Raw genomic sequence first — 14,618 nt, 5'->3', positions numbered from 1 at the left:
GGAATCATACGGTATTTGTCTTTCTCAGTCTGACTTATTTCACTTAACAGAAAACCCTCTAGGTCCATCCATGTTGTCTCAAATGGCATGACCTCATCCTTTTTTAAGGCTGTGTAATATTCTAGTGTGTGTGTGCATGTGTGCATGCACGCACGCACATGTGTGTGTGTGTACATACCACATTTTCCTTATTCATTCATTTATTGATGGACACTTGGGCTGCTTCCATATGTTGGCTATTATAAATAATGCTGCAATAAACATAGGGGTGCATATATCTTTTTGAGTTAGTGTTTTCATTTTCTCTGGGTAGATACCCAATAATGGAGTTATTGGATCATGTTATTTCTATTTTTAACTTTTTGAGGAACCTCAATACTATTTTCCAAACAATCTGATTAAGAAATGTGTGGGGGACCTGAATAGATATTTTTCCAAAGAAGACAACCAGATGGCCAACAGACACATTAAAAGATGCTCACCATCACTCATCATCAGAGAAATGCAAATCGAAACCATAATGAGATATCACCTCATACCTGGTAGAATGGCTAAAATCAAAAAACAAGATGCAACAAGTGTTCCTGAGGATGTGGAGACAAGGGACCCCCCAGGCACTGTTTATGGAAATGTAAATTGGGAAGCCATATTTTTTAATTTTAAAAACATAAATGTATTAGAGAATATTTTTAGAAAAACAACAATATTGACTTATGCTTTAATAAGAAATTACATATCATTTTGCATGCAATGGTTATATGTACACTAATAAAATTTATTTAAAGTATATTTCTTTCTTTATAAAGTGATATAATTCATAGAAAAATACCTAAGTATACTTTTTTCTCTTTTAATCTTACAGGCAACACTTTTTACTCCTTCTTAGCTGTGTTTTCCTGTGAATTCAATATCATCAAATACAGAGGTCTATATATTTTCACAGCTTTTTCTTTTATTTATAGACTTATGAAACAATGCTTGTTCATGACTATCTGAGCCAATGTTGAAAATAATAGTCTGGTTCATCTGATGAAGAATTTGAAAGAGTAGGTGATATTCCATTGTATATTTGGACCACATCTTTATCCATTCGTCTGTTGAAGGGCATCTTGGCTCCTTCCACAGTTTGGCTATTGTGGACAATGCTGCTATGAACATCGGGGTGCATATGGCCCTTCTTTTCACTACATTTGTATCTTTGGGGTAAATACCCAGTAGTGCAATTGCTAGGTCATAGGGTAGCTCTATTTTTAACTTTTTGAGGAAGCTCCACACTGTTTTCCAAAGTGGCTGTACCAACTTGCATTCCCACCAATAGTGTAGGAGGGTTCCCCTTTCTCCACATCCTCTCTAACATTGTTTCTTGCCTTGTCAATTTTTGCCATTCTAACTGGTGTAAGGTGGTATTTCAGTGTGGTTTTGATTTGCATTTCCCTGATGGCTAATGATGTTATACAATGGAGTATTACTCAGCCATCAGAAAGGATGATTACACAACATTTGCATCACCATGGATGGAACTGGAGGAGATTATGCTAAGTGAAATAAGTCAAGCAGAGAAAGACAATTATCATATGGTTTCACTTATTTGTAGAACATAAGGAATAGCTGGGAGATCATTAGGAGAAGGAAGGGAAAAATGAAGGGGGGGATAATAGAGGGGGAGAAGAGAACTATGAGAAACTATGAACTCCAGGAAACAAACTGAGGGTTTCAGAGGGCAGGGGTGTGGGGGGATGGGCTAGCCGGTGAAGGGTATTAAGGAGGATGTAGAAATGCCTTTTTCTAGGAAAGGAGAAAGATTAAATTCCATACTGTGCAATTTCTAGTGTGTTATTTAGATTCAAAGGCTTTTGAATGCCTGTAAAATCTTCTGTGGCAAAGATTCTGCCTCCCTGTCTAGCTGTACTTGCCACTTGCTCCCCCGCTGGTACACAGGGTTCCAGACATGCTGACCATGTTAGGAATCACTCCTGGTTTTCCTGTGCTCTCTTCTCCTATGTCTCCAGACAGACCAGGTGCTGACCTGGATAAATCCATACTCTTTCTTCTATGGTCTCATTGTAACTATGCCCTGTTGTAAGCAGTGTGTTCGATGCCTCTTTCCTCACTGGCTTGTGATCCCTGGGGAAAGTGACTCTGTTCTATTTTCTGTATTATCAGTACAAAATCCTGGGATGTGATGGCTACTTAAAGTGTTCTATGGAAGAATCAATGAAGCTTTTCTCCCCAATGAATGAAGAGGTCTTTTAAAAATGTACAAAATTCACCCAATTGATATTGGAGGAAGATACATTTATTTGCTGGGTGTGGAGGTAAGGTAGGGACAGGAGTGAGGTTATACATACAGCAGGTGTTTTGTTTTGGAATTGTTAGTCACAAACTTACTTTTAGCAAAATTTTATCATGATGCAGCGTCAAGGCACTATAATACTAGTCCCTGCATGGAAATGACAAAAGTAAGTGTAGTGAAGTAGAAAGGGAGGGAAATCATGAGGTAGAATGAACCCTTGGGAAACTTTACACTCTGGGGGGCACAGAAAAGTCCACCAGGGGATTTCTGATTAAAAGATTTCGTGCAGCCTGAGTCATGGCTCCTTATATATGCTACCTATCCCTGAGGAGAAAGCCTCCACAGCCCCTCAAGCCCTTTCCCGGCAGACAGGGCAGGAAAGAACAAGCTCCATACACTGTAAGTAAAACTGCTGCGTTCAGGGAAAACATCAAGCATTATACACACTGGTATCTTTCAGAATGAGGAAGATTTAATTCACTGCATAAAGCTCTCCCGAATTTCTCAGGAAAACTACGGATTTTTCCTGAAATCTGTGTTCAGTTACATTATATTCTAACTGATACGGTTCAGTCGATCTGTGGACCACATGTCTTGATACTTGGAGCAGGTTGTTGGCATGCCCTTGCAGTTGTGAGTTTTCTGGTTAGTTGTGCGACATTTCAAAATCATTGTCTAAGGGCAGCTGTCATGGCTGCCCCTCCCACTACCCCATCCCCATTTACCATCCGCATCCCCATTTACCATTGTTAAATGCTTCCCATTGTACTAGTTATCAGGTTAAGCGCTTCACAAATGCTATCTCACTTAATCCTTACAAGTTAATGCTGTTGTTAAACTTAATTTCACGGAAGTAGAACCTAATATGAAGTGCTTCTTTGGAGAACCTCGGCTAGTTGGTGGCAGAGCCAACATTTAAAACTAGATTTGCCTTACCCTGCAACCGTATTAGTGGCTTTCTGTAACCAGAGGAGAGAGTTAACTCAAAGTAGTCCTGCATAGGACCTGCAGAATGCTCTCACAATGGGACTGGAATGTTGTTTTCCTGTAACAGAGAATTACTATCAAGAAATGAGGGAGGCACATAAAAGGGTTCCCTAAAATACTAGCAAAAGTCTTTCATTAAAACAACCTGACACACATACACACACACACACACACACACACCCTCATTTTATAGGACTGGAAGAGTTCACTGAGATTCTTCCAATAGTCACCTGTGTAATTTGAGACCACACAGCATGAATTAAATGCACAAGGCTGTACTGTGTTGATATCCTGATGTATTTCCAGAATCCCTTGTTAGTTTACAACTCTTGGATTTAATTTTTATCAAAAAATACCTATTGACTTCCCACACTGCACAATACAGGGCATGGTAACAGGAATGTAATGATGAAAAGCAATAGTCTACCTGCCAGTAGCTGATTTCAGTTGGAGAGGCATATTTTCCAGTAACTTATGATCATGCAATGGAATTAACACTGTTCTAGATGTGCAAATAAAAAAGAATGTTATTACTTCAGAGGAAGAAGTAATTCTTTCTGCCTTGACATAGAGAAATTGATGCCACAAAATGCTTCCTAAAGAAAATATATTAATGTTGAATTTATAAATGGATCCATGGAGCAAACAATAAGTTTAAAGAATTTAGGCTTACTCATAGAAGAGTGGGAGGCATATGAATTAAACAAAGCACAGCACTCTGAAAAAACTCGCTATATTCGGTGAGGTAGGAGGTGAGGTAGTTTGGTGAGGTAGGAAAGGTCCAGGCTGATCATATCGAAAGGTCCCTGAGGTGGGGAAGAGGTTGGGTAGCAGGAAAAGCAGATTTCAATCAGATTGGGAAGATCCTTGACTGATGCAATAAAAGGGGAAAGAGTTTTGACTTCATGCTGAAGGCAATGAAGAGCTCTGTATGAGGAGTGACATGAAGATGTATTTTTGAGAGATCATTCTGGCATTGATATGGAGAAAGTATGTAAACACTTGAAATTCAGGGCAGGGAAATTACATATGAGAAGTTTGCTGTAGTTCCTGCAAAAACTAATGAGAACGTTATGTACAATTGAGGTGATAGAAGTGGAGGGTAAGGATGGTCAGTCAAAGGACATTTTAGAGGTCAAACCCATAAATGTTTGTAGATTGGCTGGCCTAGACAGTTGTGGTAGGTAGCATTCTCAAAGAGCCCTCACGATTGCTGTCCCCTAGGAGTACAGTGCTGTATGAAATCCACCCCTTGAGTGTGAGTGGGCCTATGAATGTGATGGGACATGTTGTGTTGTATGTATGGCATAGAGATTTTGCAGATGTCGGTAGGGCTTGTGATGACTCGAATTTAAGTTAATCAAAAGGGAGATTATTCTGGTGGGCCTGCCCCAATCATGTGAGTCTTTAAAAGAGACAAGAAGCAGCAGAAAGATTCCTCTGATGGATTGGAAGATGCCACCTGTCATGTTGTGAGAGGTCCACCTGACTGGGTAGAGGGCAGTCTCTAGGAGCTGAGAGCAACTGCCAGTCCAAGGCCAGCCAGAAAGAGGAGACCTCGATTCTATGCCACAAGGAGCACAATGCTGCCAACAGCCTGGATGGGTCTGGAAGGGACCCTGACCTTCCTGGCTGAAATCCTGATTTTAGCCTTGTGAGACCCTGAGCAGAGATCCTGCTGATATGCTCAGACGTCTGACTTGCTGAAATGTAATGAATGTCTTGTTTTGAACCATGACTTTGTGCTAGGTTTTTATGCAGCAACAGAATGCAACGCAGTATGCTTCAGTCCAAGAAGAAGCAAATTTCAGTGATAGGAGTGAACCATTTAAGAGAGAAATGAGGATAGACAAATGTTCAGTAAGTTATTGGCAAAGGAAAGGAGATACATGCAACAAGAAGGAGGCAGTGTTATGATTAGGTTGAGAAAGAAGTTGAAATATTTATAGACTGTGGTAATGGTACAAATTAAAATGTCCAAATTGTAATAAAGAAGGAAAATTGGTGGGGTTATTTCACAGTGTAGAAAGACATCTATGTATTCTTTACTTTTTCAGTGTTTAGAAAACATCCAAATTCCTTACCTTTTGATGGTGATAAAATAATTCCATACTGGATTCTTGCTACCCTTAAACACTTCTAGCACCTTGTATCTCAGATCTTCATGACATTTCTAAGATGTCTGAAATGACATACCTTGGGTGTGCTTAGGGTAACTTCACGGTGATTTTTACTTATCATCCCTGCACAAGAGTTCTTCATGTGCTCAAGGAAGCTTCTCTTGAACTGCCCCCACATGATGTTCTAATATAGTCAACCTGTGTATTTTAAACACAAACCCACTATTTTGTATATCATATTGCATTTTATTTGCTCATGTACATTTTTGTTTAAGTATCTTATCCTTTCGTAAGCATCCTTGAGGGCAGGTGCCATGTTTAATTTGGTTCTGTATCCCTCTATTGGTTTACAGCATGCACTCAGTAATTTAATGTTAAACTGTACAAATATTCAGAATCGATTTAGAAGCTACATGGTAGGTAGGGTTGTCTTTGGAAGTGAGCAAGAGTTCTTCTGAAGCAGATAAGAATGAAGAAGAAAATCTTAGCTGTGGAGGAAGAAGGGACATATGAAGAAGTTATTAACCAGTAGTCATTGCCAAAATCAGACTTAGATAATATTTTCATCTTTTGTCTAAGCTTAGACAATAAAAACTGTGAGTAAGGGGGAGTGGCATGCAAATAAATGTGGGAGAGGAAGGAAAAGAAATGATTATATAATACTTTAAATTTAATTTTAAAAATATAATAGCTACTACTTGGTGACTTTTATATCACAGTGAAATACCCTCCTGAGTTTTTAATATACATTAACTAATTTAATCCTTATAATAATTCTATGGGGTATGTATGTCATTATTACTTTAGAGATGGAGAAGTTCAGGGCATACATAATTTAGGAACTTAACACATGTATAACCTAGCCAATATGTATATATCAGTCCATGCTGTGAATGTATCAGCATACAGAATATGCAGTCCTAAAAAATTGATATGGAATGTCAAATAAAAATTTATAACATGAAAGTATCCATCATATTTATTTTTGAGTATGATGAACTATACTCAAATAGTTCTGTTTGTAATTGTCTTGATGGCTTACACTAGTTATGTGATATGAAAGTTAATTACATACAGTTCAAGTTATGATACTACAAATAAACTGTATGTCCATATAGGATATTATCACAACTACTAACAGATAGTAGGGTTTCAACAAATGTAGGCTATTTATATGACTGGAGATATTCAGCCTGTTTCAGAGAAAGTATCCAGTAGATGAGAACATTCTTTTTGGGCCCCCAAAAGTGAATTTACTTTATTTACTATATCAGAATCCCTGCATATACTGTTTGTTGTTTGTCTAAGATTTCATACAACCCAGTATACACATTTCAAAAAGTACTTATTGACTGATACCATGTAAAGTCGGGAAGTGATGGATGCAATCTGCTTAGCAGACAATGAATTTAAATAAGATGGTCATCGCTAGATTTCTTTATATACAAATTCTGTATCCTCATACAATTGTTCGTTTCCCGTTTTCTGCTTCTTTATTAGATGTGGTCTTAGTTTTCTTCCTTTATTTTTTAACCAATCTTCATAAGCTCTTTCTATAATACAAATGTCTTTTATAAATGTTTACTAGGTGAAATAATTACTTTCAGGTCAAATTCGTTATAAAGAAATACTGTTTATTGTTGCAGGATATTCAGTTTAAGATTCTTCAGTATGAGTTCAACATGTCAACTTTGGAGAATATCACATCCTCTTCCATCATTTTCCTGCTAACTGGAGTTCCCGGGCTGGAAGCCTTCCACACCTGGATCTCCATTCCCTTCTGCCTTCTCTACATAACCGCCCTCTCAGGAAACAGCCTGATCCTCTTTGCCATTGTCACCCAGCCCAGCCTCCACGAACCCATGTATTATTTCCTCTCCATGCTGTCCACCACTGATCTCGGCCTGTCCATATCCACCCTGGTCACCATGTTGGGCATATTCTTGTTCGATGCCAGGGAGATCAGCTTTAATGCCTGCTTGTCACAGATGTTTTTCATTCAACTCTTCACTGTCATGGAATCCTCAGTGCTGTTGGCCATGGCCTTTGATCGTTTTGTGGCCATCTCTAGTCCTCTTAGATATGCCTCTATCTTAACTGACCTTAAAATAGCACAGATTGGAGTAGCAATCATCACCAGGGGGACACTAATACTGACACCAATGGTAGCACTTCTTAAAAGACTATCCTTCTGCCGCAGCCACGTGCTCCACCACTCCTACTGCTTCCACCCTGATGTGATGAAGCTCTCGTGCACAGATACTAGGATCAATAGTGCAGTTGGGTTGACAGCCCTGATCACCACTGCTGGAGTGGACTCTGTCTTCATTATTTTTTCTTATTTTTTAATCATTAAGACTGTCCTCAGCATCGCATCCCCAGAAGAGAGGAAGAAAGCATTTAGCACATGCGTCTCACATATTGGGGCTGTTGCTGTATTCTATATTCCATTGATTAGTCTGTCCTTTGTACACAGATTTGGGAAAAAGGCCCCACCTTATGTACATACTCTGATTGCTAATGCCTACCTGCTAATTCCCCCTGTGCTGAACCCCATCATCTACAGTGTGAAAACCAAACAGATACGCAGGGGTGTGCTAAAAGTTCTCCAGCTCAGTGCAACAAAGGAATAGATGGGGTTTTCACTTTTTCCTATTCCTTGTTATTGTATAGATGAGTAAAATGCCATTCATAGAAGTTAAAATGCTGAGACTTATGTTTGGGATAAAAGCATCTCTAAAGATCACTTTAGCTTTAAGTAAGAAGACTATGAGCTAAGAGAAAAATTTAGGCTACAAGTATCTATCATTATTTCCTCAGATAACCACAATGATATTAACATTTATTCATTTGTGATAAAAGATTTTCAATGACTTAGACAACCAAAATGACCCAATTTGGATTTCAAATGTGGTGTTATTTTGTTTGTTTGTTTTAAAGAAGAAGGTGGGAATAAAAAGTGTACTAACAATAGCAATTACTGCATTTTATCATCTAAATCTGGCACATGAAATTGGCATTGCCCATGGTTATGGAATTGTTCCAAATATTTTTATGTTTTCTCTGCCTCAGACCTCCATAACCTTTAATATAATAACTAGTGTTATCTTCAATACATGTTTTACTGCTTTGTCAGTAACCTGAACTTTTTTGGCCAAATGTTCTTACTTTCCCCAACTCTTCAGGGAAGATTTGTAGCACAAGCAGCCTATGAAAAATAGCTTTTTTTTAAGTTTATTTATTTTTTTATATTAATTTTTTATTATGTTATGTTAGTCACCATACAGTACATCCCTAGTTTTTGATGTAATGTTCCATGATTCATTACTTGTGTATAACACCCAGTGCACCATGCAATACGTGCCCTCCTTAATACCCATCACCGGCCTATCCCAATCCCCCACCCCCCTCCCCTCAGAAGCCCTCAGTTTGTTTCCCAGAGTCCATAGTCTGTCATGGTTCATTGCCCCTTTTCAATTAGCCATCATATAGTACATCATTAGTTTCAGATGCAGAGTTCAGTAATTCATCAGTTACATATGACACCCAGTGCTCATCATATCACGTGCCCTCCTTAATGCCCATCATCCAGTTACCCTGTCCCCTCACCCACCTCACCTCCAGCAACCCTCAGTTTCTTTCCCATACTTAAGAATCCCTCATGGTTGGTCTCTATCTCTGATGACTTACCATTCCATTTTCCCTCCCTTCCCCTACAATCTTGTGTGCTGTTTATTATATTCCTTATATGAGTGAAACCATATGATAATTGTTTTTCTCTGACTTATTACACTCAGCATAATACCCTCCAATTCCATCCACGTCAATGTAAATGGTAATATTTCATCCTTTCTGATGGCTGAGTAATATTCCTTTATATATATATATATACATACATACACCATACCTTCTTTACCCATTCATCTGTCATTGGGCATCTTGGCTCTTTCCATAGTTTGGCTATTGTGGACATTGCTGCTATAAACATTGGGGTTCAGGTGCTCCTTGGATCACTACATTTGTATCTTTGGGGTAAATACCTAGTAGTGCAATTGCTGGGTCATAGGGTAGCTCTATTTTTAACTTCTTTAGGAATCTCCATACTGTTTTCCAGAGTGGCTGTACTAGCTTCCGTTCTCACCAACAGTGTAAGAGGGTTCCCCTTTCTCTGCATTCTCACCAACAGTTGTTATTTCCTGTCTTGTTAATTTTAGCCATTCTGACTGGTGTGAAGTGGTATCTCATTGTGGTTTTGATTTGTATTTCCCTGATGCCAAGTGATGCTGAGCATTTTCATGGTCTGTTGACCATTTATATGCCTTCTTTGCAGAAATGTCTGTTCATGTATTTTGCCCATTTCTTTACTGGATTATTTGTTCTGTGGGTGTTGAGTTTGATAAGTTCATTATAGATCTTGGATACTAGCCTTTTATTTGATGTCATTTGCAAATATCTTCTCCCATTCCATAGGTTGCCTTTTAGTTTTGTTGACTGTATCCTTTGCTGTGAAAAGATTTTTATCTTGATGAAGTCCCAATATTTCATTTTTACTTTTGTTTCCCTTGCCTTTTTCTTGATTAAAACTCTCCAAAGTGTAGGGATAGAGGGAACATACCTCAATATCATAAAAGCCATCTATGAAAAGCCCATAGCAAATATCGTTCTCAATAGGGAAAAACTGAGAGCTTTTCCCTTAAGGTCAGGAACATGACAGGGATGCCCACTCTCATCACCATTGTTCAACATTGTACTAGATGTCCTAGCCTCAGCAATCAGGACAAAAAAGAAATAAAAAGCATTCAGATTGGCAAAGAAGAAGTCAAACTTTCACTCTTTGAGATGACATGATACTTTATGTGGAAAAGCCAAAAGACTCCACCCCAAAATTGCTAGAACTCATACAGGAATTCAGCAACATGGCAGGATATAAAATCAATGCACAGAAATCAGTTGCATTTCTATACACTTACAATAAAACAGAAGAAAGAGAAATTATGGAATTGATTCCATTTATAATTGTACCAAAAATCATAAAATACCTAGGAATAAACCTCACCAAAGAGGTAAAGGATCTATACTCTAAAAATTACAGAACACTTATGAAAGAAATTGAGGAAGACACAAAGGGGTGGAAAAACATTCTATGCTCACAGATTCAAAAAATAAACATTGTTAAAATGTCTATGCTACCCAAAGCAATCTACACATTCATTGCAATCCCTATCCAAATACCACCAGCATTTTTCACAGAGCTGGAACAAACAATGCTAAAATTTATATGGCACCAGAAAAGACCCAGAATCACCAGGGGCATGTTGAAAAAGAAAAACCAATGATGGGGGCATCACAGTGCTGGACTTCAAGCTCTATTACAAAGCTGTAATCATCAAGACAGTATGGTACTGGCACAAAAACAGACACAGATCAACAGAACAGAATGGAGAACCCTGAAATGGATCCTCAACTCTATGGTCAACTAGCCTTCAACAAAGCAGGAAAGAATATCCAACAGAAAAAAAAAAAGATAGTCTCTTCAGTAAATGGTGCTGGGAAAGTTGGACACCCACATGTAGATGAATGAAACTGGACCATTTTCTTACACCATACACAAAGATAAACTCAAAATGGATGAAAGACCTAAATGTGAGATAGGAATCCATCAAAATCCTAGAGGAGAACACAGGCAGTAACCTCTTCAACCTCGGCTGCAGGAACTTATTGCTTAGACACGTCTCCAAAGACAAATAACTTCTTAATTCAGCACAATCTGTATGTTTTTTTTTTCAGAAGTACTAATGTCATCTTTAATGATTAATAAGTCTGTTTTTGGTTTTGATTAATATAATCTTACTAGTACCAGGAACCAAAGACAGAGATATTTTAATCTGGTTTGATTTGTGATGCTTTATTGGACTTTCTCTTCAAGGAATGTTGAAGTGGGTATGTTAATCATGCTCTAGACAGGAAGACAGAAATCATACCAGTGGTTAACACTGGGAGTATTTAATCCAAGGAATTTGATAAACAATTTAGGTGGACTGAGGACACAAAGGAACTACAGAAATAATAGAGATAATAACTGCAGGATGTCACTTCCACCTGTATGTCTGTGGGAACAGAGAGGAGTTTGAAGTTATGAAAACTTAGAAGCTTGGTGGAAAGTCTTCCCAGAGCTGACACTCAGACCCGTAATGAGAAGGTGATATCCTGTGGTCATAGTATCTCAGGAGCTGAGAGAATGGATCACATAGGATCCAAGACCCAAACTCCTGTGAAGGGGAACTTTATAGCTGGAGCTCATGCCTTGGGAGCACAGAGGAGGATCCCTAATGGACCTGAGAGTCAGATCCTTGAGAAGCACCCCACTGGTGTCTGGTTCTGTTTCTTCCAAGGGAACATGAAGAGATTTTGCTGGGAGTGTGGGAAAAAATAAAACTAGAAAGTGGAACCAGTGATGTTGGCATTGTTGTGTGGCATTGGCAGGAATAGCAAGCAAACATGCTGGGATACTCATCCTTCCAATAGCTTCCAGTTTCCTTTAACATATTCCAATTAACAGAACATAGTAGGGAACCAGCCAACAAATGATAATCATGCTTCCTGATTCCTGGCTTTCTTATCAAAGCAGAATAGAGAATAGTGATTTTAGAGCTGAGATACAGTATTTTCATAGCCAGCCCGGTGGGGTAATATGCATGTAATACAGTTAAGTTTGATATAGCCATTAAATGGGCTTAGTTGCTGTATTATGGACTGCTGATCATAGCAACAGTATCTAGTAATTATAGACAAGTGCATCCACAGTTGACATATTTCTGCATATAATCTTCTGGAATACACCTCATTGACAATTTCCAGGAAACATTGGACTTTAACTATTTGTTACAACAAATGGACCTACCTGACATATATGGAACATTTTTTCCAGTAGAGTCAGAATACATCTCAAACACCTAGGGAACATTTTCTGGGATCAATCATATGTTAGGTCACAAAACAAGTCTTAAGAAAATTACCTGTCAGCCTTATTAGGGATTCTGAGGCAACTCAGATCTTTTGCCTGGATACTACTGCTCACATATTTTGTTTCCTCTTGGGGAGGGGAATGATTCTTAAGATTGTATGCCTTTCTCTCTCTCTCTCTCTCTCTTTTTCCAATGTTTGTGTTTTTGCCTTTTTTTTTTTTAAATTTTAAGTAGCCTTCACATTCAATGTGGAGCTAGAACTTATGACCCTGAGACCAAGAGTGGTATGTTCTACCAAATGAGCTAGCCAAGGGCCCCACGATTTTATGCCTTCTCTTGATCCTGCAGAGATAGGCTGGGTGCTGCTAGCCTCTCATCACTTTCTCTGGAATGGTGCTTCTAGTTCAACTTGTGTGATTTTTCCCAATCCTGCAGAGTCCATCCAGCATTCTTTGTGTGCTCACTGGCCATCTGCAAAAAGTTTGCACAGTCTACCCATGGGGATGCATATAGGGAGCTAATCACAGAGGGTGTATGGTGAAGTGTATGCAGTATTGAGGGTGCCCATACGTCAGATAAGGGGTCTGAGGTGAGGCATCTCCACTAACTTGGGGGAAGTTTTCCCAATGGAATCCACAAAGTGGTTAATAGGCTCTGCATCTGCATCCCTTCTATGAGTTCCAAACCCTGGCTGCTGTGCTCCCAACCTCTCCCTGTCCCTAAGTCATGCAAATCACCTCATTATTCTGGGTGCATTGAGAAAGACATGGGCCTCCTTGAACATCCTACACAGATGGGGAAGCTAGGTGCTCCCTCACTATCCTCTTACTTTCCCCTGTGGAAGAGGGGATCTCTCTTGGCACTGAGTTGTGCCATCATGGGGTAGTGTGATGCAGGTAAGGTGACCCTGTTCTTATGCTTTCTAATGCATCTATTTCCTGATTTTTTGCTCCAGTGGAGTGCTGGAACTTCTCCATTGGACCCCTGGACTTCCACAAAGTTACTCTTGTCTGTGGGTGACTGTCAAAATCAGTGTTCTTTGGAGGGAAGGTGGTAGAATCCACTATCTTACTCGCACTCATAGTCTTGACCCAGAGCTATGTTTTCTCTCCAGATCTCTTTCATAATAGTCTAAGGAGACCTGGAGCAGTAGGACATCCCACAGAGCATCACATTGTCCATTATATTGATGCAATGATGAAACCATGCTAACCAAGTGGGATAGACACCAAGTACACTCCAGAGGGTGGTTGGCAAACCTACAAAGATGCAGAATCCTGCCACATCAATTACAAGTTTTAGTGGCCCAGGGTTTTGGAGCATGCTAGGACATCTCTATCACCACAAATGGAAAGCTCTGTGTCTTGTTCCCATGCATGAGGAGAATGCACAATGCTTAGCAGGCCACTTTGGGTTCTGAGGCATGCACACTGACTGTACTTCTCTCCCCATCTCTTTCTACACATAATTAGGTGTGGCCTAGCTGATGCTGAACTTTTCTTGACCACCAAGAGGATCCTCAGACATTTCTATGTATTTTCTGTTAAAGGGTTGGCTTATTTGTGTATATTCCTTCTGAATGAAGACTAAATCTCTAAGTATTCATGGCCCTAAGGACTATGGCTGATCAAGAAATGTGGCTGTGTTCTGACCTTACCCTAATATGTGCAGACAGTTGTCAGCAGCTTTGCTCCCCCCCTTCATGTTTCTGGGGCATAAGGGAAGGTACTGTAAGATATGCTACATGTATAGCCTGATATGGGGATACTTCCAAAAATATTCTGGATTTATATTCTGTTACTTAACCTACTGTGTGTGTGTGTTAGCACAGGTGTGAGGATGTGCAGGTGTGGGTGCACATACATGAGACTATTTTCTGTCAATTCATAGCCACCTGAAATGATGTCTTTAGGGATATTTCACTGTGTAGTCTTCCATATATTGAATATATTCTGTTCATATTTTCGTGGGTATTGTTTATATATAATAGACTGACCACATCTGATATCAAGAGGAAGGGATGACATATACTGTCATGGAAAGGGAGGGACAATACAAGACCAGCTCTTCACCAGGGCACATGGATTCTCTATTTCTCCTGGATGTTGCCAGAGAGTTAAAGTACAGACCTGCTTTGGTGGCAGAACTATTCATATTTATTTTTTCTGCACTTAGGCAAATTACTCTGTGGCCTAAAATATGGCACAAAGAAGGTCAGGTTGTGGCTGGTGGTACAGAAGTAAAATGACAGTA

The 14,618-nt window shown here is 39.3% G+C and overlaps 2 protein-coding genes across 2 annotated transcripts in view; both read left to right on the top strand.

The window, feature by feature from the left end:
- LOC123782525 (uncharacterized) overlaps positions 1-14,618 on the top strand; it is a 382,057-nt gene that overhangs the window by 158,055 nt on the left and 209,384 nt on the right. The window lies entirely within an intron of this gene.
- On the top strand, positions 7,083-8,617 carry LOC123782533 (olfactory receptor OR51C1-like). The gene has a single exon (XM_045782748.2). It carries the CDS (start codon positions 7,083-7,085, stop codon positions 8,031-8,033), a length of 951 nt encoding a protein of 316 aa, XP_045638704.1. The 3' UTR covers positions 8,034-8,617.

Source organism: Ursus americanus, chromosome 16 (genome assembly GCF_024610735.1).
Source record: "Ursus americanus isolate L20-20 chromosome 16, mUrsAme1.1.p, whole genome shotgun sequence".
In the NCBI taxonomy this organism is placed as follows: Eukaryota; Metazoa; Chordata; class Mammalia; order Carnivora; family Ursidae; genus Ursus; species Ursus americanus.
Note: the sequence above shows the minus strand (reverse complement) of the source record. Positions and strands in the feature narration are given on the sequence as shown.

Bases quoted from the DNA above. Each gene is read 5' to 3' on its own strand.
- LOC123782533 (XM_045782748.2), top strand. From the start codon at position 7,083: ATGTCAACTTTGGAGAATATCACATCCTCTTCCATCATTTTCCTGCTA.